General features: G+C 36.1%; 1 protein-coding gene across 1 annotated transcript; it reads left to right on the top strand.

Moving 5' to 3' along the window:
• gnpda2 (glucosamine-6-phosphate deaminase 2) lies at positions 1 to 26,324 on the top strand. Its single transcript, XM_039751378.1, has 7 exons — positions 1 to 97; positions 3,989 to 4,117; positions 11,463 to 11,564; positions 14,437 to 14,619; positions 16,689 to 16,873; positions 19,634 to 19,808; positions 25,461 to 26,324. The coding sequence occupies exons 2-7, from the start codon at positions 3,994 to 3,996 to the stop codon at positions 25,523 to 25,525; spliced, it is 834 nt and encodes a 277-aa protein (XP_039607312.1). The 5' UTR covers positions 1 to 97; positions 3,989 to 3,993; the 3' UTR covers positions 25,526 to 26,324.

The following is a 26,324-nucleotide window of genomic DNA, read 5'->3' on the forward strand; positions in this document are numbered from 1 at the left end:
ACACGTGAAAAGCACATGATCAGTGATCACATGAGTGATAATTTAGTCAATCCACTACTTTAATCGTCCAGCGGAACGCCGGAAGAGACTACTGCAGGCAAGTAACTGCTATTGAGTGACTTATTTTTCCCGGCAGGGTTTTGTGTGTTGCGTTTTGGACAAAGAAAAAAAGTTTTGCTTTACATGTACTAAACGGTGATAGATGCACGCGTTTTTTAAACGTGTATCGAGCGATCACTTTGTATATTAAAATCTGTTGTCATATGTTTACTCATTGCCAGCATCAGTAGAATTCGTGCTGTGGTGACTATTTGACGTGAACCTGTCGTGTGTATCTAGGACACGAGTGAAAAGGAAACGACCAGCAGGCACTGATGGACTTTTCAAATAAGCAACACGAAATTTATAGTTACAGCGTTCTGTGAAGAATATTTCACAGCTCTGGCAGTAGGAGACCTTAGAAGGGAGAAAATAATTCTTACCATGAAATAAAATACACGGTCATAACATAATACATTTATCATCTTGCTAATATGAAAAACCGCCAATCCAGGTTTAACTTATTTGTCCCTACCCATCACAACAGAGTAATTCTAACGCTTTTTACATAGTGATGATAAATGGCTGTTTTGAATAATTTAAAAACCTTTAACATCACACTGTAAATAAGACATTCGTTATTGTGTGTTGTTTTGTTTGATTCATTAAAGCTGTATTTGAGTGTATCAGTTAGTCAATGTTTTTTTTTTTCCTCCACTATTGCTAAAGTATAATCATGGTATACTTTTTATGTTTGAATTGAGTTGATCATTCTTTCCAAACAATATAATGGCTTTTATTTTTTTCTTAGTGTTATAGCTAGGGTTGTGATTTGGAAACACAAAAGTCAGTAGTGAGTCGTTATGGTGTGCCTCATGGGTCAGTTGTAGGGCCGTTTTCATTATATTTGCTACCACCTGCACAAATAATTTAGTGGCATAAAGTCCATTTCCTTTTTGTGCAAACAAATGGAATCAATTTACACTTATTTGCACCGGGTCCATTTTTGTGCAGTGTTGATAGTTTAGGGAATCTTGAAAGGCAATCTATAAGTCTGGAAGTGTGCAGAATATTTGTTGCACTAAAATGGGTTGTTAACATTTTTTTGGTGTTTTCTAGACATTGTAGCATTCATGCTATCAAAGCGTTTTTGAGTGTATGAAACAAGAGTTGCTTATGAGATTATGCAAAATGCATTTATACTTAACCATAGCTTTATCAGTGATTCTAGGTAGTGTGCTTCAGGCTTAGCAGTCATATTAGTTTTTATATTATTCCAGGTAAAATTTTCATAACGAGTAAAAGTACCAAGTTGAAAGAGTTCCCACCAGTGGCAGAAACTTCAAAAACAAACAAAAGAAAAGCTGCAGCATGTTCTTGTTTAATTTCTTGCGATTTACACCACTCACATTGGTACTGAATACATATTTGCCTTAAGCATGATATTCACAAAAAAGTATACAATTAATCTAGACAATTTAAAGAAGACTTTTAAAGTTGAGAAATTCAATAACATTTAATTATGAAGTGCACCGATTGTGAACCATAATACATTTATTAATGTGATTGGCCTGCTGTAGTTTGCTGCACAGTTTCTCTCTCTCTGTCCTTCTCTTAATAATTGACACATTTCCTTTTTGTATAGTTATGGATTCTTACTGTTCATGCATCAAATATTATTTCTTGATGGGTTGCTGGAAAGACTTTCTGTCAGTTTACTTGTTCTATTTTAAATCAATAAAAAAACAACCAAAAACTCCAAGGAACGAGCTATTCTGTAACTTGTGTCCTTACTTTTGCAAGCTACAGCATACCATTATACACCATACATCCCATCAGCTTCTTATTTCAATTTACAGACAATTAAATGTAGATATTACATATCCCTCTCTGTCTTTTTGAACCATGATAGATCCAACGATTGTTTCTTAGGGTTACTTAAATATCATGTGTGCATACATATTCATGAATCATCTATGCCTGCGATGAATTAAGGAGAAACACTTTGTGTAAGTGGACCAAGTGAAGCCTTGATTGTAAAATGAGGCTAATTCAGGCAAGTTTTACCTGTTTAAGTCTCAGTTTCTTAAGTGTCCTTTAAGGTGTACCTCTCCTGTTTTGTGTCTACATAATAGACCATGTATATCATCATTCCTAGATTATTGTATTACTTTATTTTTTTCACCATACTTTGATTTAGGTCTGTCCTCTTCATAATTCTGCAGTTAGATTGTTTCCTCACATAATCTGTCCATATTACGTCTGTGCCTGTTTTCATACGCTAGTTTTTCTTTTGTACTTTACTATTATGGTAATGACTGCAGTGGAAGCTAAAGCAAGAACAAGCGGCAACTTAAAAAAAATTCTAGCAGTACTGTTATTTAAATGTAAGAGCCATCAAAGTCTCAAGCGGCTGCACCCTGTAAAAAGAAAGCATCAGCACTGTTGTCTTGTTTTCAGACTACTACTTAGAGCTAGATGCTTAAGTTTAAACCACACAGCCTGTTTGGCGCGAAAGCATGATCTTATCCCTCATCCCAGTTGCACAACTTTTCCTACAGACGTGTTCTGTACCCTTACAAAAAGTATGTTTTCCTCGTCTCCACAACAGCCCTGCTTCCCATTCCTCACTTCTGTCCATGCAGCTGCAAAACACATCACAATACATTTGTACAGTGGGACACCAGCTGAGCGCTACTAATGTGATCTAATCAATATTGTCATGAGCACTTCATGCTTCGCACTGTCACCAGCGAATGAAAAATATTAATGATGTAGCGAGGCGCAATGCCATGTGCTTTGTAAGGATTTAGGCCCCTTTTTGTGGCTGCATTTATGGGTTGCTATCCTGACAAAGATCAAGACAAACGATGGCCAGTCAGTTAGTAAGACCACTAAAATGTGAGAATAGTTAATGAAGCAAAATAACAGGAAGATAGAAGGCAGACTTGTTTTATTATTTTGGAGGCGTTCACTATACAGTGGGCAGTGGTGCGGTACATTTAATATCGCGACATTCAGAAAAAAAGGTGGTCAGCACCTTTGAACTCACCCAGAAATCATCACAGTATCAAGTCAGGATCCATGCAATCTATCTACTTTTTTTCTTGTTTATAGTAGTAGCGATATTTTAACAAAGGTGGCCTGAATATTTCCAATTTAATCTCACTAATCTAGACATTATTTATCAATCCAGCAGCAAGGTAAAACTGGGACTAATTCTGTGACACAGTATGTTGCCTAACATTAGGCTAGTTAAAGTGGGGATTTTAAAGCATTGTAATAAAAATGAAATCAAAATTATGAGTTATTTTCCTTTTGCTTTAATGAGGATATTATAGCATTAAACAGCAATTAGGGACAATCAGCCTTTGAAATGTATCAATTTACCAATTACTGATTGAGTCATTTAGAGTGAAAATTGACTGATTTAGATTGGTGAGCAAGCTAAGTATCTTTATTAATTGACTTTGTAGAAGTGATGCTGGTGTGAGGCCTCTTCTATAGATCTTCTTAATTCAACATAAGTATGTGCATTCTTTTATTCATCTCATAAAGTAGATCAAGCAGCCTAATGTGTTTTTGTTTTTTTTATACCTAAAATGTAAGCGAGTTTCTTGAGACATGCCATGTGTTGCTTTTGTTTCAACCTTTTGCTTTATGTTATCTGAGAGGGATTGAATTAGAGGAGCTTGATGACTTTTTCTTTTGCTTCTGGGAAATAAGCCATTTCATTGTGAACTGGATTAAGTTCTATGTAAATAAAGCTTTTTTTTTTTTTTTTTTTGAGACAGTAACCCATGATCAAAATGAGCTACTGTAAATACTATAGTAACAGCAGAGGGCTGGCAATACTATGAACCTGCTGTGTTTGGAACTAGTTTTGTACAGAATTTGTTGCTTTTTATTATTGTAGTTAATATTTAAAATTCTGTTTTTGTAATTCCAGAAAGAATGAGACTGGTAATTCTTGACGAATATGATCTGGCAAGTGAATGGGCTGCGAAATACATACGTAACCGTATTATCCAGTTTCAACCTGGACCACACAAATATTTTACTTTAGGACTGCCTACTGGTAAGCATTTTCTTTAAACCGTTCAACCATATGTTCTCCTTTTAACCTTAAAGTATAAGTAGGTTTAGTCATAAACAATATATCACTTTAGAGTTATGAACCTATAAATATCCATCTTTAAGTAGACACATTTTTTTCACTTTAATCCAACATATTTTTCTTTTATTTTTGTAAACTCTTATTTTTATCTATTAGGCAACATTCCTTAATCGTGTTGTGGAAGAATAAGTAAACTATTACCTAGTGAAGTATTTATGCATGTATTCAATTGACTGAGGAATTTAAAGTATTGAAATTAATTAGACAAGTTATTGTATTCATGAGTTGTGTTCGTTGGATCAGTTCTTTAACAAATACAAACAACTTTATCTTTTATGTGGATTGTACTGCTAGGATTAGCACTTCAAGGACATGCTGTGGCTAAACTAGTTTTGAAAAAATGATCTGCATGTGTAGATTAAAATATAGTAGACACAGCATTAGACTTAAGATTTTTTTTACAGCTATTTACCATAAGATAACTAAATGCTTTCTAAACTTCTTGGTATTTTGTACATTTTTAAGAAGATATGTGTATTGTTTAAAATAATGAGAGCTGACCTTTTTAACTTTTTTTTTTATATTTTTAATACTTGCTACATTCAAGAAATATAAAAGCAGTGGTTAGGGAAAATATGTTATTGTAGTAATAATAGTACTTCACAAAGTACTGGTCTCAGATGACAGAATATGAAACTTATGACCTTGCATTAGTTAGATTCTGGAAACAATCTTATTTTTCATGACCCTCAATGTAAGATAAGAAATGTTGGAGCATTTCTTAGCTTTTGTAGAATAAATGCATAGTGAACAAAGCTTGTACAACTGATTCTGCATAAATGAAGCTTGTTCCTTCACTGAAACAAAAAATCACAAAACAGAACATTTGCAAAATAAAAATGTACTCATACAAAAATGTATTGCTATGGGCACAGTGACACAGTGGTAGAACTGCTGCCTTTCAGTAAAAAGACTGGTGTTCACTCCAGGGTGCTCCCTGTGTGAAGTTTGCATGTCCCCTCTCTGTCCACTGGAGTTTCCTCTAAGTGCTCCAGTTTCCTCCCACAGTCTGACATACAGGTTAGGTGTATTGATTTTGCTAAACTTGTCCTTGTGTGTGTGTGTGTGTGTGTGTGCGCGCTGATGCTGTGAGGGACTGGTGCCCTCTGCTGGTGGTGTTCCTTGCTTGTGCTCGATGGTAGCTGGGGAAAGGCTCTAGCTGCCCCACAAATATGCCCTGGATAAATGGATTAAGAAGGTGGATAGATGGTATTGCTATGGATAGCATCCATCTCTTCTAAAAGAACAGAAAAGCTGACAACATAAATGCAACCATTTGTTGCTTTTATTTTATAACAATTGGTACAGATTGTAGTGAAGTCTATTCTTATATATAGACAAGGTCTGATCTGTCCATCACATTCATCAAAAATACATAAATTAAATATCAACTGGTTCTGGAGCCTGGCAGTTAGTAAATTTAATCTTCCTTTTTAGAAATACTGTACATTTGGAAAATTGTATCTGGCTACTATGTACTAAAAGTGACAGCTGTGTGCAAGAAGGAACAGAAACCATGGCTGCTTAGAGTATGTGATATTTCTCAGAATCATCTAGGGAATAATAACAAAGAATAGCTGCTATATTGTGCTTTTATGGCACACTTGCTTTTTTTCCTTTTTTTTCCAGACAATTTTCTGAAAGGAAAATAAGACAGAAAATGTGTGTATGGTTTAATTTTCAGGCACATTCAGGGACTTAGTTAATTAAAGTTGTTATATTTTTCTTTATTTACTTAAATAGATCAATATCACATAATTGATTTTTGAATATAATTAAAACAATGAGCTTTATCTAAACATAAATAATAAGCCAATCATTTAAATATATGTATTAGTAGAAAACATAATACATGTTTTTGGGAGATTTTTACAATATCATGTACTATGATTAAAACTGGTCCTAAATTGCATTATGGTGCCTGAAATATGTTGCAAAATGGCATCAATGAAAACTAAGTGATATAGGAAATACATTTTTGTAGTATTGTTAGGCTGTTTTTGGAGTTTATTGCTAGGTTTAGTTAATATTTCTTATTTTATTTATTTATTTATTTATTTATTTATTTATTTTATTACAATCAATACATAGCAATCAAGTTTTACAAAAAAAAAGAATTATGCTAAGAACAGATCGATCCCCACCCTTGAGAGAGAGAGCAAGCCAAACGGTGTAAAATTTAAGGCTTTTAAAAATACCTAAATCAACAAATTCTCTGTGCTTTATAAAATCATTTCAAAATATTACTGATTAGATCCTGCCATGTTTTGAAAAAGTCTGCACAGATCCTCTAACTGAGTATTTGATTTTTTCCAATTTTAAATAATATAACACATCAGTTTCCCACTGACTTAAAGAGGAGAGTTTGGGTTCTTCCAGTTTATCAGAATAAGTCTGCGTGCCAACAGTGTAGTGAATGCAATCACAATTTGTTTGTCTTTCTCCACTTTAAGACCCTCTGGAAGAACCCCAAACACAGCTGTTAATGGGTTAGGAGGGATTGTGAGTCCAAGACTGTCTGAGAGGTAATTAAAAATTTTTGTCCAGAATAATGTTAATTTGGAGCAGGCCCAGAACATGTGACCTAGTGAGGCTGGGGCTTGGTTGCAACGTCGCAGGTTGGATCATGCCCTGGAAACATTTTGAGAGTTTTAGTCGAGACAGATGTGCTCGATATATAATTTTGAGTTGTATAATTGTATGCTTTGCATATGGAGCTTGAGTGAATTCTCTGCATTGCTACTTTCCACTCCTTTTCTGATATATTAATTGAGAGGTCATTTTCCCAGTGTCCTCTTGGATCTTTGAAAGGAAGGGATTGTAAAAGGATTTTATATATTGTAGAGATGGAGTCTAACTCCTTGAAATTGAGCAATAATTTTTCCAGCGTGGATGAGGGTGCAAGATGAGGAAAATCTGGAAGGTTCTGTTTAACAAAGTTCCTGATTTGAAGATAGTGAAAGAAATTTGTAGCTGGAATGTTAAATTTGGAATGTAATTGTTCATAGGATGCAAAGACGTTGTCTATATAAAGATCTCTAAGCAAGTTAATTCCAAATTTTTCCAGATATTAAAACTGCATATGTTTGTGAGGGTTGAAAGAGGTGGTTCTTTTGCAGGTGCCACAGAAAGAAGCTTCTCCGCCTTAAAATGCTTTCTACATTGGTTCCAGATTCTAAGTGAGTGGAGCACAATTGGGTTATTAGTGTATTGCCGATAACGTGTGTTTATTGGAGCACAAAGCAAGGAATACAAAGAAGTACTGCAGGATTTTACTTCTATTGCGGTCCATGCCTGTGTATGTTCTTCTATTTGTGTCCAGGTTCTTATCGACTGTATATTTGCCGCCCAGTAATAAAACTGGAAGTTAGGTAGAGCCATGCCGCCTTCTGCCTTTTGTCTTTGTAGGGTCGCTCTTTTGATGCGTGGATGTTTAGAATTCCAAATAAATGAGGTTATTGTTGAATCTAATTGCTTAAAGAACGATTTATTAATGTATATTGGTATGTTTTGAAATAAAAAGGAGCTTAGGAAGAATATTCATCTTAACAGTGTTAATTCTTCCAGCTAGTGTGAGATGAAGGGTTGACCATCTATGCAAGTCTTGTTTAATTTTTTCCATACAGACGACTAAATTTTTTTGATAAAGAGCTTTATGTTTACTTGTGATGTTTACCCCGAGGTATTTAAACTGTTCTGCAATGATAAAAGGAAGGGTGTCTAATCTAATATTATATGCTTGCGAATTCACCGGAAAGAGTACACTTTTATTCAGATTAATTCTGAGACCAGAGAGCTTTTGAAATTCTGTGAGTGCTGCTAAGACTGCAGGCACAGAATTTTCTGGGTCCGATATATACAGTACCATGTCATCTGCATATAATGAGATTTTCTGTTCCAGTCCTTCTCTGCTAATCCCCTTTATCTGATCAGTATTTCGACAATGTATTGCCAGTGGTTCAATGGCAATTGCAAACAGCAGTGGTGACAAAGGGCATCCTTGTCTTGTGCCACGTTCTAGTTTAAAGTAGTCTGAGCAAATGTTATTGATGCAAACTGAAGCTTCTGGGTTAGTATACAGTAATTTAATCCATGCACAAATGTTGGGCCAAACCCAAACTTCTCCAAAATAGTAAAAGGTATTTCCATTCAATCATGTCGAATGCTTTTCTGCATCCAATGATAATAATATTTCTGGGGTGTTTGATTTAGTTGGTGAGTATATTACATTAAACAGGCGTCGAAGATTTGAAGATAAGTGTCGGCCCCTAATAAATCCAGTTTGGTCTTGTGATATTCATGAGGGGAGCACTTTCTCCATCCTTCTAGCTATGATTTTAGAGAGTATTTTAACGTCGTTATTCAGAAGTGAAATTGGTCTGTATGATGCACATTGTAATAAGTCCTTATTTTGTTTTGGAAAGACAGTGATTAGTGCTTGGCGAAAGGTTTGTGGAAGAGATTGGTTATCTCTGGCTTCTGTAAATGTTGCTAATAGGAGGGAGCTAGCTGAGCGGAGAATTTCTTGTAAAACTCTGCAGGGTAGCCATCAGGGCCTGCTGCTTTTCCACCTTGGGTGACTTTATAGCATCCAGTAATTCTGATAATGACAGAGGTTTATCGAGCTCCTCCACACTAATAGCGTCAATTTGTGGTATCTGTAATTTATCCAGAAATGCATTAGATTGTATATTGTCTTCTTTAAACTCAGTAGTATATAGGGATTTATAGTAGTCTCTAAAAGTGTACATTATATTTTTGTGTTCGATGATTTTATCTCCATTAGTGTTAGTAATTACGAGATTGCGTTGCACTTCTTGCTTGTGAATTTGTTGCTAAAAGCTTATTAGCTTTCTCTCCATGTTCATAATAATGATGTCTGGATTTGTAAATTAGTTGTTCGGTTTCTTTAGTTGTCAAGAGGTTTAATTCTGAATGTAGAGCCTGCCTCCTCTTATGTAGAGTCTCGCTTGGTAGTCTGGCATGTTCTTCATCTATTTTAGTAATTTCGCTTTTTATCTCTGCTACTTTCTTCGCGGATTTATTTCTGTGGGAAAGATATGAGATAATCTGTCCTCTTAAGAAGGCCTTAAGAGTTTCCCAGAGTATTCCTGCAGAGATCTCAGGGGATGTATTTGTCTCTAGAAAGAATTCAATTTGTTTGGATATAAATTCAGTACAATTCTCGTCAGCTAATAGAAGCGGATTGAGACGCCATCTGCTTGGGGTGAGTGTATGGGGCTTAGTAATTTCAGCTCCAAGATCATCGGAGCATGGTCTGAAATAACAATAGCATCGTATTTACAAGATTTAATCTTAGGCAAGAAGTTATTATCTATAAAGAAGTAATCAATCCTTGAGTAGCAATGATGTACTGGTGAGTAGAAAGAATATGTTCTTGAATTTGGGTTTAAAAACCTCCAGGGATCTGATAAGTTGTGATCAGTTAAAAACTTTGTAATTATCTTTGCGGTGTTAGTTGCCGTTCCCCCTGTGGAGGAAGTCTTATCTAAAAGTGGATTTAGAACACAATTAAAGTCCCCAGCCATTATAAGTTTATGAGTGTTCAGATTGGGAATGGATGCAAATAAATTTTGTATAAATTCCTTATCATCAACATTAGGTGCATAAACATTTATCAAAATCATTTTACAGTTAGATAAGTCTCCCATGACCATCACATATCTCCCTTCAGGATCCAATACTACATCTGATGCTACAAATGGTACTGTTCTATGTATGAGAATTCCCACCCCTCTAGTTTTCTTTGTAAAACTAGAATGGAACATTTGGCCAGACCAGTTAATATTTCTTAAACATAACATTTTTTTAAAGACCTACCTGATGTAGACATAAAATCTAAATCAAGCTAATTTTGTTGGAAGCAACAATATAGTACTGTAGGTCATCATACTGCTTTGCTGATATCTTAGTATTCATATTACATTACATTGAATAATAACGTATCACACCAATATCAAATCATAAAAAACAGATAATGCAGTCATGAAGTTGGTTTTAGTGAAACATAAATGTGAAGTACATGTTTATCCACTGTATGCAAAATAATTTATTGAGCTATGCTTAGAGAAGTTGTTTAATCTTTATTTCCAGATGAGTAACTTTTTGCTTTCCTTATTTGCATTCATTACATGTAAGGTTAGAAATATAATTTCATTTACGTGATACAACTTCAAGCAGCTGAAGATGTGAGTTTGTGTGACAGAGGGTGAATGAGGTTTCTGCACATCGCTGATGTGACCGTGTGTTCCCTGTTACATGACTCTGTTGGCATCTTAATAACTTGCGGAGATGGGAATAAGTACTTCATATGTAAATCACAAGTAAACTTCAAGTTTCAAGTGAAGTCTTAATTATCTTATCTTAGTTTAAATTACAGGATTTTCTCAAGCAAGTCATGCCAAGTTACTGGTTGTATTCAAGTCTAGTCCAGTCATAATTGAGAAGACTTATACTTTCACCACTGTAGTGAATCTGATTATGAGTAAAGGAGTAATAAGTTAAAATCATCTTTCTCAAGTTAAATTTTAAACTGTAAATTAATCAGTATTTAAGGTTGCACATTTTGCTACTGATTTTAGTTTTCCAGATTTAAAAAAGGCTTAAAGCATTGCTTATTTGAGATGGTTTGAATTAAATTTGAACCTTTTCCTGACAAACCTCCTTGAAGAAAAAAAAAAAAAATTGGTCCAGTTGGAATCTGAGTTGCTTCATACATGCTTGCTTGCAGGCAGGCACATGAAATGTGACAGTAGGTGCATTTTGGATTTTCTGTGTATGCACTTAAAAATGAATGTTTCTGAAATCTTTAATTGTATGATTTATCACTGCTGATACTTCAGCTCTATTTCAAAGGAGAAATATTATTCAAGCAGATGTATTATATCTTAGCGTTTCGTGATTTGCCCTTTATCAGTGTAGCAATATAGCTTGCATGTTTGGCTTTGCAAATTTAGTCTAATCTTTTTACTTGCGCATTTGTACAGCAGTATTGTGTCAATTGTATTAAGCCTTGATTTTTCTTGATTCTATTACAGATTTGTAGCACCTGAAGGACATGTAAAGTTGCATGTGCTTTTTTGTGCATTGTGGCTAAAAACAAAAAATATTGATCTGTTTGAAGCTTGTTGGTCCTAAAACAAAATATTCACATTAGTTTAACTGGTCCATATGTTGTAATAAACAAGTAAATGTAATTATTCATTTTATGATTGATTAATTTTAGGAAGCACTCCTTTGGGCTGTTACAAAAAATTAATAGAATACCATAAAAGTGGTGATTTGTCTTTTAAGTATGTGAAGACCTTCAACATGGATGAATATGTGGGTAAGTCACATTTAATTTGCATCAATCAGCTGAAGATGAAATAGTCATACTTCAGATGTTACTGAATTTTGTTTGAGTCTGTACATTTCAAATAAATGTGATAAATAATATATTTCATTAGAAAATGTGCATTTTTTATACTTAAGTGCAAGTTTGACACATGATGTAACCCTCAAGTCCTTGCCTTTATATATTATTACACTTTATATTTCATTTGTTTCACTCTGTCGAGGCATTTTGACCATATCATACTTTTAATTATACAGTAAGACATAATTGGAATATGTATCATTTTTTATTTTAAATATTTTGCAATTATAATGCTGCTTTGAGATACATATATGTGTATGTGTGTGTGTGTGCTGACAATATTTCACTGACATTTAAGCTCTTCAAAGCAAAGCACATTTATTAGGTTATTTTCGTAGCATAGACTGCCTTAGTTTGAAAATCTACATCCCTTGACTGATATTCAAAATGATGCTAACAAATTGAGCATTAACAATATAACAATTATGTGCTAAATAATTCTAGGGCTCAAAAACTCCTTATCTACAAAGTGTTTGTCAAAGAATTCTTCAGAATTGCTTTTACACATTGCTGTAATGGAAAAAACAATTAAATATTATAGGTTGTTTTAGTCACCCTCTTTATATATTATATGTTACATCCGGTTCTAGTGTTGCTGTGAGAATAATTGTCAGATCAGTTGTGTAACTCATTTACCTGCACATCTTGGAGCTTATAAAGTTTATATAGGTCCATACAGCTGCATAACACAGAAAACTCAAGACTTTTTATAGCAAGAAAATTAAATAAGTATGTTACTCTCGTTTACTTTCTTGGTAAGAAGACAATTAGGAAGTCTGTATCTCATTTGAAGTTGTGGGCAGCAGTGCAGCCCAGTGATTTAGTTGTGCCACTTCACAGGTCCAGTGTTTGCTATTCAAATGTTACAACCATTTCTTAGCTGTATGGAGTCAGCACATTCTTCCAACAACTTCATAGATGTTCCCCTTAGTCCTCTGGTGTTCCTTCCTCCTCTTCAAAGACACACAGATTAACTGGAACTGTTGAGACTTTGAATTGTTTATATGAAACTAATCAGTATCTCCCACTTTCAGAAAGAGGAAGGCAAATGGAGAGTTAAAGTGGGTTAGGCAAGTATACTGATGAGGTTTAAAGAGCATGCCTATTTTCACTGTTTTTTAAAGATCCCTAAAATTTCACCGTTGGTGTTAATAGGTATGGTTATTTAACCTGTTTGTTATTTTAAGACATGTTCATGTGAAAACATCATAAACTTCTTTGCATTCATGTTTTTTCTAGGAAAACTAATAAACACACCAGCACTATCGGTACAGTGTTCATTGGTAATTTGGCCATCTTCATTGCTCATATGTCAGTCTTATCAGCCGGGCACTAGCATGGATATTATTATTTTTAATTATTGTAAAGGTGTTTCTTATTGCTCTTATAGTCTTATTAAACTTGTGAAATTAGGATGTTCTTTGATGATATTTAAAAGTTTAATTGGAATACTTCCATAAAATAAAAAGCACAGTTGTGTCAAATATTTTCATTTACCAAGGGTTTTCTAGCAACTGCTTCCAGATCAGTGGTCTTAGTCTGACATGCTATTTCTTGAGCGATACTGTTCAATAAAGACCTTACATCTTTCCCTAAGAAGGAGCCTGAGTTGCTTTGAAAGCTTGCATATTGTGATCTTTTTAGTTAGCCAATAAAAGGTGTCATTTTTCTTGACTTCTCATTGCCACCTAACAGTAAATGGATGAATATCTCACTGGTTAGTTAGATTACCTATCAGGGTGATTTAAGAAACTAGATGTGGAGTCTGTAGAACCATGCACAGTTCATTCCTGTACCCTTTGTTCATGGTGAGGTGGAAAGGGTTCCTTTTAGGTTTTGGAGATAAATTAAGCACTGCAGGTATGCAGAAAAATGTGGATTTTCATGGGTTGTACTTACTTTATTTTATGTTCAGTGGCCTCCGTTAGATAAAGCTACTCATTAAAGCAAATATTCTTCTCCTTAAGACATCCATTCTAGGTGCCTTTGAATATATGTTGTTGTTTGACCAGATAATAGGATGTGTAAGACACATGATCTGAGCACCTTGGCTGTGGTATAAATGTTGGTGTGGAACTTGATTCTTCCAGCATCTTAGGAAACAGCTGGATTCAAGGAATTTTCACACACTACAGTTTCAACAGTTTACAGAGAATGGTGTAATTAAGAAAAGAGAAAAAAAAATCTGTCAAGCGAAATCACTTGGTTAATAAGCGATCATAAGAGAATGGTCAGATTTGTTCACGCTAACAGAAAGGCAGAAATATCCAAGAAACTGATCTTTACAACATCGGCATGCAGTAAACCAGACTTAAATGGGTGCATTGCAGCAGCTGAAAATCATGTCAGATTTCATTCATATCAGGTAACATAAAGAAGTTGAGGCTACATTGGGCATGTGATCACAGAAATTAGACAAAGACTGGGAAAAATGACACCAGCCTAAAAAATCTTCATTTCTGCTGCAACAGTCTGATGATAGGCTTAGAATTTGGTGTAAATAGCATGAATCCAAGGTAGTACAGACAGGCTGATGACTGTAGGGTAGGGCTGTTAGGGAATGTTTTTTTGGCACACATTAAGCTTCTTAAAGTGAAATGAGTGTCATTTAGAGGCACTTTCCAAAGGGTTGTTGCTGGACATTTGCTTCCTTTTTACTTTTCCTTTTAACTTTAAAATCAATAGAAACCCTACTAAATATTGATTTTTTTATACATTTCTAATTGAAATAGTTTTTCTTTAGTTTTGTTGTGAAGCTGAATAACATTTTTTTTCTTTACAGGGTTACCAAGAGATCACCCAGAAAGCTACCACTCATACATGTTCAACAATTTTTTCAAACATATTGATATTGACCCTGCCAATGCCCATATTCTTGATGGAAATGCACCAGATCTTGAAGCAGAATGTGAAGCATTTGAAGAAAAAATTAGTAAAGCAGGGGGTATTGATCTGTTTGTTGGTGGTAAGTAAAATAGAATTTTGTTTGTCAATCAGTTGCAGAGATGAATTTGAATGCAGGGTACCTAATAACAGGAACAATAAAACCTGTATTATAAATGTATTTCACACTACATACCATTTTCTGAGTTTGAACATAATCTTGTAATTTAAGGGACAGTAGAAGGTAATCTGGTATTAGGAGAAAATTGAAAATTGACTTTGGTTTTGGCATCAAGACTGCCAAAACATCAAGACGTATGTCCTATTTCTAGCCTAACATACATAAGTTATGTCTAAATAGATTTTGGTTTGGACTGTGAGTCAAAACTCAAAATAATTGCACTCGGGCAAACTCAAAATCATTACTGTTTATTTGAGTACTTTGCCAGTAAATGAAAATGCCCAATAAAATGTTTATATTTTCATTATTCACTCACAAGAGTTGCACAATAACCCATAATTAAAACTGTAATATTTGTCCAATTTTCATTTCTTTTCTGCATTATTCCCAGTGTTGCTGGGATAGACACTGGCTCCCTACAACCTGGAATTGTTTAGGAGATTGCAAAAGAATTGATAAATTAACAGATTGATAACTAGTCTCAAATTTGAATCATTTACTTGTTCAAATGTGCATTTAAACATTTTTGGGGTTTATTTGCATGCTTCATCAGGAGATGCACAATGTAATTAAGAGGACCACTAGCATGTTTTTGTCATGATGAATTATTAAATGTTCCAATTGGTCAGGTACTGGTACTGCTGTTAGCCTCCTTAGTGTTACATTTACCCCCAGAAAAATAAGCCAAAGTCACTGAATTTTTTTCAACAAGAAAATGTTATTAAGTGTTTCAGAAACCTTTAAATATCAAAACATGAACATAAACACAGAAAGAAAACGTATTTCTAGTTTCCACTGTTGAATCTTCTGGGTTGCTTTAGTTTTCATAAGCATGCCTAAGAAATGAGGAAGGCACAATTTTATAAATTGCAAACTTTGCTATGTAAAATTGGACATATTTGGTAAATTGCAAAGTATTTCTTTACAAAAGGACCTCAGAACCTACTGGCTTCATTATGAAATGCATTAGCAGGCTAGTTATCTTTTTTTTTTTTTTTTTCTTCTCACAATTTATAAAATATGCTTCATAGTATGCTTCTGTCATAGTAATTTATGATTGTGAAAAGCAACTTCCACTTGAAAAATGTTAACTTATTCTTTAAATATAATACATTTTGCTTCTTTATCAATAAAAGTTCAATGTTAATTACACATCAGAAATCCCCTTGAGAGCTGAGCTCTGCATAATAGTCTGTGTTTGGTGGTGACAGCATAGAGCGTAAATGTCTCAACATAATTTTCTTGTGGCTTGCCCAACAAACAGTGCAAGTGCAAAAAGTCACAGAGGAGCTCTGTAAAGCATTTCCTGTAGAGCATTTGACCATTGTTGTTGTTCTGGTAATACTGAAGAGGCATTAGGTTTCAAAGCAGAACCTCCAAATAACAGACATTGAGTGTATGCTGAGATTTCAAAATACAGGAAACATTGTATATAAAGTAGCAGAATATAATGGAAGTGGCAGTGTTGGAGAGGAAAAGTAAATAATCGAGTTGAAAGTTTTCCTAAGGAAAGCAAACCTCCCTGGGTCCACAATCTTTTAGAATAAGCAACATCATATCCTGGATGACTGCGGCCATCTAGCCACCTTCATCACCTTAGTGTCTTTATAGTATGGTGAGGTACATGTTGGTGTTGATAATCCTCTTATGCTCATCATGACACTATTGTTCTGTGGGCAGAACATTTAATATATGTTAAATTATCACTATTTTTTTGTTAACTCCTCTTGTAGATTTTTTAAAGGTGTTGATAAATATTTCATATGCAATACTGGAAAAATATGTAGATTTGTAGTAAGTGAAAATTTAAACTCTTTATTAAACTGTACTTTTTGTCTTTTTTGTCTGCCACTCATTTGCTGGATCTTGTTGTTTCAAATGAAATTTAAAGTTCCATTTCTGAGAAGGCCTGAGCTGGATAACTATGTATTTAAAGAATGGTAAACTCATTTAATTTCTATTACTTTCAGGTATTGGCCCTGACGGTCACATTGCTTTCAATGAGCCAGGCTCCAGTTTGGTTTCCAGAACAAGAGTCAAAACATTGGCAAAGGATACCATTGTGGCTAATGCTAGATTCTTTGGTAATGACTTATCAAAGGTTCCAACAATGGCACTTACAGTAGGTGTCGGAACAGTTATGGATGCCAGAGAGGTAAATACACTTTGTTAACCTCATTTTCTACCTAGTATACAGTGTACACATATATTATAATGTAAGAGACGAAGATAAAGTTTTGAGACACCTGAAGGCAAACTCTGTATAATCAAATAATAAGTGAGTTAAAAATGTATATATATATACAAAAATATATATACCAAAGTAATTTCCCCTATAGGATTGTATGTAAATACAATGAATCTGTTCCAGACCGTACAAACTGTATATTTTTTTTTTAAAGATTTTTTAATATATATAATATAGTTAATTGCACCACAGAATGCACAGCGTAATAGTAAACTAAACGTAAAAACACTGAATAACACTGAGAAAACCTTGAACAACTAACACTGCAAGAGTTTGCACTGTAGCGCTACGAACCGCTCGCTAAAAACACTTTTTTTTAATGAGTTTTAAGCACAGGGAGAAAAATGAACATTTGAAAAATCCGTAATTTAATAAACCACCAAGGAAAGTAACATTGCAACAATGCACGCTACGAGCCGATCACTGTAAACAGAAGTGAGGTGGAGGTTAAAATCCAATAGAAAAAAGTCTTCATTAAATACAACTACGTTAAAACAATGCTTGGATCCGGGCCCGGCCGACTCGGGGGGTGTGCGGCTGCGGCTCCTGAGGGCTTGCCGTTGATATCTCCCGGGACTCTGCCGGCTGCTGGTTGTGACCCCCGGGGTGATCCTCTGCACCTCTCAGTGGGGTTGGGGCTTCTCTGGTGACGGCCTCCCTGGGGTCTCCGCGCTCTGGGGTGACCTCTGGACATCTGGGCTTGGAACTCCCTCCATCTTTCGCACGTTTTTGGGGGCAGGTCTGTGGCCCTTCACACTCACTTTTGGATGCTCCTATAGAAAACCTTACACATACAAGCGTGCGTACGCACACAGGTGCTCACATGGTGATTTCATAAGTATGACTTGGACATCTTCAGCACATGATCTAAGGTTGTGGTTGGCCCTAAATGCCTTAGTAATAATAACTGTATGATTGTCAGCAAACATTTTTACTTTTATATATCTTCATGTAGCTGATGCAGCAATGTTTTTGTCTTGTGGTTTGTTTTTTCCCCCCCCCTCTCTTTCTGCAGGTCTAGAAGCGGATTCTGGTTCATTTATTGTTTATTCTATACGAAAACTCCCCCTTCCCCCTTTACCTCCATCTCTTCCTTCTCTCTCTTCTTTTTCTTTCACTTTTGTCTCCGTGTCCGGTTCGAATCTTAAAACATCTGAAAATATTTTTAATAAAGTTTTGGTATCAGGCGTGACGTCAGCAGAAGCTGTAACGCTCCACTTGAGAGAAAAACTGTAAGGCTAGTCGCCAGCATTCAGACATCAATTCTGATTGCTTCACAGCCGAACAGGACACGGTTAAAAAAAACAATGCTCGGATCTGTCTCTTTAAAAACAAGCCGTATGCTTCCAGTCGTGTCTCTCTCGCACGTTTGTGTGTGTATCTCTCTCGTGCGTGCGTGCAAGCGTGTTGAACTTCCAGTGACCAGTATGAGAGAGAGTGAGAGCGATAGCACCACATTTAACACACCTGCTCCCCATTCATACCTGAGACCTTGTAACACTAATGAGTCACATGACACCAGGGAGGGAAAATGGTTAATTGGGCACAATTTGGACATTTTTCACTTAGTGGTGTACTCAAAACTTTTGTTGCCAGCGGTTTAGACATTAATGGCTGTGTGTTGAGTTATTTTGAGGGGACAGCAAATTATAAATATAAATAAAAAAATTAATAATAATAAAATATAAATTCACTGTAATTTGTGATTTTTTTGGATAATTTGCTCATCTACACTAACATACTTATTCAGAAGACAAAAAATAAAAGGATGCTCAAAACTTACACAGTATACTATGTTTGTAGTTCCTAGGGTGTTGTACCATGTTAGCGATTATGAATGTAGTGAGAAGCAAAATGAAACCTTTTATTAACTAATTTAAAAGATTACAATATGCAAGCTTTTGAGGCAACTCAGGCCCCTTCTTCAGGCAAGATGTAATGATACTATGTCGGAATACTGTATATTGCAAATGAAAGACAGAAATGTGAGAAATGGATGGGGACCATGTCTATCAGCATTAAATTGTGTTCTGTTTTACTGCCTATGAAGCTTTTGGAAAGAAAACGTTTTAACAGGTAAATCTGATTCAAATAATTATGTTCTGTATTAGTCATCTCTTTCACTCTTGTTGAAATGTAATTTAGATTGTCCTGCATTGCTTGGGACACTTTATCAGACAAAGAACTATAATATGTCCATGTTTTATTTCAAGTGTGCAGTCAGATCAGTTTTCACTGGATTATTAAGCTTCATGTAAATATAGCTGTAGCATTATGACCTGAGTAACGGCTTACAGTAACCTCCAAAAGTGTCTGTGTTCCCATTATGCCTTTTGATTGACTAATTCTCTGTATTTGTTTTTAAAAAGTAATTTAGTTTAAGCACTTGTTGTTATTCAAAAGTTTATATATGCTTGTATTTTTTAATTTCCTTCGGACACTGTCATGTCATTTGGACTGCCACAAACCATATGCTAGTAAAAGTGTCTGAACTAGTTTACAGCAACCAAAAAGGAGAAGATAAATTGTAGGAGTGTCTGCAGCAGATTTTCTTTGTTTTGAATGTGGGAGTTTTTTGAAATGGACAATATTGTATGTAAATATAGTGATCATTTGACACATACTGTACTCGTATCTGCCTTTTCATATTTTCTGGTTTTCCACTAGGTAATGATTCTGATCACAGGAGCACATAAAGCCTTTGCTTTGTACAAGGCAATTGAAGACGGAGTGAATCACATGTGGACAGTTTCAGCATTCCAACAACACCCTCGTACAATTTTTGTCTGTGATGAAGATGCAACTTTAGAGCTGCGAGTAAAGACTGTGAAGTATTTTAAAGGTAGGTTTGCATATTTTTAGACAACACTACGATTCCTTCTGCGTTTTGTCAAGTCAGTGAGGAGGGCGGCGTGATATGCAAAATTAGAAATGAACAACCTGTAGTATCCCGTGAGCCCTAGGAAGGCATGACCTTGTCCTTTTGAAGTTTGAGGAAACCATTCCTCATAGAATACCCCAGATAATGGGTTTCCGACATACCCAGCTTGCACTTCTTAGGGTTGGCTGTCAACCCTGCTAGCTGCAAACTGTCAAGCACCACCTGAAGGCAGAAGAGATGAGATTCCCAGACATTACTGAAAATTATCGCATCATCAAGATAGGCACCCACGTATTTGGGATGGGAATGCAGGATCTGGTCCATCATTTGCTGAAAGGTCACCAGTGTACCATGGAGACCAAAAGGCAGCGCCGTAAATTCAAACAACCCATCTGGAGTGGCGAACACGGTCTTCTCACACCTAGACTTCTCCAAAGGGACCTGCCAATAACCCTTCGTGAGGTCTAGGGTGGAGAACCAGAGGGGCACCAATGTATTGGGGAGGCGTATGTGTAGGCTAGTCGAGGATTGTTTAAACTAGGGAATGGGGGGGCAGGGAGTTTAGAACATGTCAGATTTAGATCTATACATGGAAGAACAAACAATGGCGTAGAAATAAAAATGCATAGTAATGTAAATTCTAAGCAAACACGTAAATGTAGAAGGATTAACACATTAAAAATAGCTTGCCTTAATGCTAGAAGTATCAAAAATAAGGTAAGTGAGTTGGAGTTGTATGTAGCAGAACATAATTATGATATTATAGCAATAACGGAAACCTGGCTAAATAACAAAGATGGGGATGAGTGTAACATAGAGGGATACACATTTTTAGGAAGGATAGACAGAACAGAAAAGGAGGTGGGGTTGCTGTTTATGCCAAACAGGGTTTAAATGTAAGTCATCTTCAGTTGGATGATGAGCCCCATCTTAGTGAGGATATGTGGCTTCGCCTGGAAAATATTTGGGAAAAAGGTCTTATTTTAGGAGTGTGTTATAGACCACCCAATTCAGACAGTAATTTCAACACACATCTTTTAGTAATATCAAAAGGCAAGTTTACAGGGGGATATTATAGTCATGGGGACTTTAATTATCCAAATATTAACTGGGATAACCTTACAGATGGAGGAGCACAAGAGCAGGAGTTTTTAGAAGTAATCAGCGACTGTTTTTAACACAGCATGTTAAAGCACCAACAGGGGTGAAGCCTGTCTGGATTTAGTATTCTGTAATAATCAGGATAGAATTGAGGGTGTAGAGGTGATTGAACCACTAGGGTCAAGTGACCATAATGTAATACAATTCTCAGTATTTTGTAAGAGTACAGATGCAAAGACTAAAATTGTTAAGTTGAACTTTGGTAGGGCTAATTTTGAGCAGATGCGACAAAGTCTAAGTAGGATAGACTGGGATAAGCTTTTAAATGTGGAGACAGTCGAGGAGCAGTGGAACAGGTTTAAAAATGTTTTACATGTAATGCAGGACAGATACATACCTAAATTTGGAATTAATAGGAAACTAAAAAACTCCACGATGGATTAATAAAGATTTAAAAAGAAGTTGCAAAGGAAAAACTGCTGTATAAGGCATATAAGACTAATGACTGCAAAGAGAATCGTAGCGTATGAGAACATGAGGGCAACCATTAAGAAGGATATCAGAGAGGCTAAAAGACAGTTGGAGAGGAATATAGCAGATAAGGCAAAGAAGACCCCAAGAGATTCTTTCAGTATTTTAGTAGTAAAAGAACAGTTAAGGAGGAGGTCAAGTTCATCAGGAATAGTAAAGGGAATTAAAAGATACAGACAATGAAATAGCAGATGCCCTAAACTTACATTTTTCTGAGGTGTTTACAAGTGAGCAAGTGGATAACCTCCCAGAGGTAAACGCAACTACTAAGGAGGTACTGAGGGATTTGGAAATTGTAGAGGAGAAGTGCTGCTCAGATTAAATAAGATGAAATCAAACAAATCACCAGGCCCAGATAATATTTATCCTCGTGTTCTTAAGGAGGCTAGTGAGTACATATATAAACCCTTGACACATATTTTTAGGAAGTCACTGTGCACTGGAGAGATTCCAAAGGACTGGAAAATGGCAAATATCATCCCATTATATAAAAAGGGTGACAGGGCAGATCCAAGCAACTATAGGCCAGTAAGCTTAACAAGCATCACAGGAAAATTAATGGAAGGAATTATTAAGGATAAGATTGAGCAACACATGGCAAGGACAGGAGTTATTCTGAACAGTCAGCATGGGTTCAGAAGAGGGAGGTCGTGTTTTACTAACATGTTGGAATTCTATGAGGAGGCAACAAAAGGATACGATCAAAGTGGAGCTTATGATATTATTTATCTGGACTTTCAGAAAGCATTTGATAAGGTGCCACATGAGAGGTTGGGCATCAAGTTAAAAGAAGTGGGAATTCAGGGTGATGTTTTTAGATGGGTGCAGAATTGGCTCAGACACAGGAAGCAGAGGGTGATGGTGCGAGGAACCTCATCAGAACTGGCGATGTTAAGAGTGGTGTTCCACAGGGGTCAGTGCTAGGGCCTGCTATTTTAATATATATAAATGATTTAGATAGGAATATAAGTAACAAGCTGGTTAAGTTTGCAGATGATACCAAGATAGGTGGATTAGCAGATAATTTGGAATCCGTTATATCATTACAGAAGGACTTGGATAGCATACAGGCTTGGGCAGATTTGTGGCAGATGAAATTTAATGTCAGTAAATGTAAAGTATTACACATAGGAAGTAAAAATATTAGGTTTGAATACACAATGGGCGGTCGGAAAATCGAGAGTACACCTTATGAGAAGGATTTAGGAGTCATAGTGGACTCCAAGCTATCAACTTCCCAACAGTGTTCAGAAGCCATTAAGAAGGCTAACAGAATGTTAGGTTATATAGCACGATCTGTGGAGTACAAGTCCAAGGAGGTTATGCTCAACCTTTATAATGCACTGGTGAGGCCTCATCTTGAGTACTGTGTGCAGTTTTGGTCTCCAGGCTACAAAAAAGACATAGCAGCACTAGAAAAGGTCCAGAGAAGAGCGACTAGGCTGATTCCAGGTCTCAAGGGGTTGAATTATGAGGAAAGATTAAAAGAGCTGAGCCTTTACAGTTTAAGCAAAAGAAGATTAAGAGGTGACATGATTGAAGTGTTTAAAATTATGAAGGGAATTAGTACAGTGGATCGAGACTTGTATTTTAAAATGAGTTCATCAAGAACACGGGGACACAGTTGGAAACTTGTTAAGGGTAAATTTCGCACAAACATTAGGAAGTTTTTCTTTACACAAAGAACGATAGACACTTGGAATAAGCTACCAAGTAGTGTGGTAGACAGTAAGACGTTAGGGACTTTCAAAACTCGACTTGATGTTTTCTTGAAGGAAACGAGTGGATAGGACTGGCGAGCTTTGTTGGGCTGAATGGCCTGTTCTCGTCTAGATTGTTCTAATGTTCTAATATATGATGCCTGCCCAAGTTTTTCCATCAGATCGTCCACACACGGCATCGGGTATGCATCAAATTTGGAAATCTTATTCAAATGCCTAAAATCAATACAAAACTGAACCTATCCAGCTGTGAGACAAGTACAATTAGGAGGGTAGGGTTGCTGTACTTCTTGGGGATCCATTGGAGTAATGACCCCACTTCTGGCACCATGTGATGTGTGAGTCACTGTCTTGTGCCCCAAAACACAAAGCTGAGTCTCTGTACTTCAGCAAAACCAATTTTATTCAACTTGAAACAGGAACAACATGGTTATTGTAGTGGGAGCTACCACTCTCCTATACACAGACACAGCAGACAGACAGGGTCGTGGCCAAGTAATACTGTTCCCTGCATTTATAATGTCTCTTGCATCACCCATCGACGACAGGCACTTAGACTGCGACTGCAATTGGTTTGGAGTTGCTGCCACAACATTTCGCTGCAGCCCTGTGAGACTCTTGTTGCTTCAGCAACAGACAAGCAATATTCCACAGACGCAGCAATTGCCCATCGGAATGCACTTTGGCATGTTATCTCGTTGGGGTGTCCCAAATAAGTTCAGAAACCTCATCTGGAATGTCCAGGTTTGATTGATGCTTTATGCATAGTGCAACCCAGAACTGCACAAAACTCTGACAGAAAAAGGATGTATGTATAGTCCATGAGTGACAAATGTTTATATTGTAACATTTGTAAACTCTAAATACTGTATGTAATGATAGTGTATGTAGAGTGTGTGTCAAAGGTGTAATCATTTTTGATGTTAATTAAGATAAATCATGTGAGAGTGTTTTAATTTTTTTGTAACATTAGCTACTGTATGTGAAAAATACTGTTAGTTTTTTTTTTTTAATTTGAAAAGGATTCTTTCCATGCCTTGTTTCCAGTAGCCTGTACATCATTTCAGAAGGGCATTCTTACTGTGTTCAGATTTGACCAATCACATTCCAGAGCATGCACACAGATGACTTCCCTTGACATGCCATCAGTTGAATTGACTCTGATTATCCAATTAAAGCCATTTGTTCCTTTATTGAGTTCCTGTTAAGATGCTTGGTTTTGATAGTGCAGCCATAACCACAGTTGCCTTGTAGTTTCCCACAGTTTACAATGAGCTAAGAAAAGCTCTGGACAGTATCCTGGTCAAAGTCTGGGTCAGAAGAGGATACAGCAGAGTTTTTAGTACATTATGTACAGTATATTGTGAGGATGATTTTTGATGGTGATGGCTGCAGTGTACTCAGTCTCCCTGTGCTTTCATGAACACTGTAATTTTAAATAAAGTTCAGTCAGTTTATTTAAAAAAAACAAAAAACAAAACAAGTCAAATACTTAATTTTTTAATGGGGAATAGACAGTTGGGCAGCACAGTGGTAGCGCTGCTGCCTCACTGTAAGGAGACCTGGATTTACTTCATGGGTCCTCCCTGCGTCGAGTTTGCATGCTCTCCCCGTGTCTGTGTGTGTTTCCTCCCACACTCTAAAGACACATGCTGGTTAGGTGCATTGGTGATCCTACAGTAAATTGTCCCTAGTGTGTGCTTGGTGTGTGGGTGTGCCCTGCGGTGGGCTGGCACTCTGCCTAGGATTGGCTCCAGCAGACCCCCGTGGCCCTGTAGTTAGGATATAGTGGGTTGGATGATGGATGGATGGATGGAATGGACAGTTGGCTCATCTACAGCTATTTGCAAGAAAAATGTGCCCTACTCTGTGGTGGTTTCAATCGCTGCACAGCTTTACATCAGGGCTTTGTGTTTATCGGAGTGCAGTGCCACACTGATGATCATAGCAAAGTACATTTGATAAAAGGCAATTATTTAATGCAACAATAGCTGAAAACTGATTTTGAGTGAAGTGGACATGCAACAAATATTAGAAATTTTTTCATCACACGTAATTGTAGATATACGTCTATATTGCTAGGTAATTGATTCCTTCTGATCTTATCAGATTTGTATGTATTTTCAACACTAAAATACCAGGTTAATCCATGAAATACAAATGCTTTTCTTGTTTGAGTTACCATATGTTTGTTACCAAATATTGTTTAAAACATTTTGTGATGCGGTTTCTTGTCATCCGCTGTTTTTTTTTTTTTTAGGGTTAATGCATGTGCACAACAAGCTGGTGGATCCATTATACTCAATGAAAGACTTTGCAAACTGATGACCAAAGACTTGTTGAAGTGAAAGTCGTAAGAGGCATAAACATAACACCGGGATGACCAACACGTACGCTAAAATGTTTCCACTGAGCACTCCTGACGTCATTTCATTGCCTCCTGCAGGACAGTCAGTCTGTGAAAATGTATCAAAAAGAAAACCCAAATCCCTGTTTCAGACTTTATGTAACGGGCACATGGATACCCCGCTGTGTGTCATTTCATGTGTCATTCTTCAGACTTGAAATAGTTTATATTCGATGGCCATTCTATGTCACACTAATTATATGCTGAAGACGTTTCACTTGTCCCAAATTCAGTGCAGTTTTGCAGTCAATATTTCACATTTACATTTTGCACTTTACTTAAGTCAAGCACCAGTGCAGTTATTTCTTCTACCTTATAACACACACTCTGTCTTTTGTACTTTTTTAAAATAAGTATTTTATATTTAGGCTTAACCACTTAATTTAAAATCATGGTAGCAAATGCTTGGAAAACTTGTACTTATTATTAAAGCACATTCATAAATTGCATTTTATATTACTTATTTTGGGTGTCTTAGTTTAAGTGTGAATAGGTTATGTAATGATTGTTTCCAGTCCCCTATTTTTATGATTTAAAAAGCAAAGTTAAAATCAATTATGTGCCAAAATGTGTCGGTTGATTTTTTTTTTTTTTTTCTTTTCTTTTCATTCTGGCCTTTGTTGACCCAATTCAAGTCAGCTGGTGGAACCTGGAAAGCATACATTGATATGTTAATTATATATTCCTGTATCTTTATTAAAGCATTTATCTAGTGTG

This window comes from Polypterus senegalus, chromosome 4 (genome assembly GCF_016835505.1).
Source record: "Polypterus senegalus isolate Bchr_013 chromosome 4, ASM1683550v1, whole genome shotgun sequence".
Lineage (NCBI taxonomy): Eukaryota > Metazoa > Chordata > Cladistia > Polypteriformes > Polypteridae > Polypterus > Polypterus senegalus.

What these genes read in the sequence shown, in the direction of transcription:
- gnpda2 (XM_039751378.1), top strand. Translation starts at nt 3,994, where the DNA reads ATGAGACTGGTAATTCTTGACGAATATGATCTGGCAAGTGAATGGGCT. An exon ending in CAGTTATGGATGCCAGAGAG is followed by an intron (nt 16,874 to 19,633) that starts GTAAATACACTT and finishes GTTTTCCACTAG; the next exon opens with GTAATGATTCTGATCACAGG. An exon ending in GACTGTGAAGTATTTTAAAG is followed by an intron (nt 19,809 to 25,460) that starts GTAGGTTTGCAT and finishes TTTTTTTTTTAG; the next exon opens with GGTTAATGCATGTGCACAAC.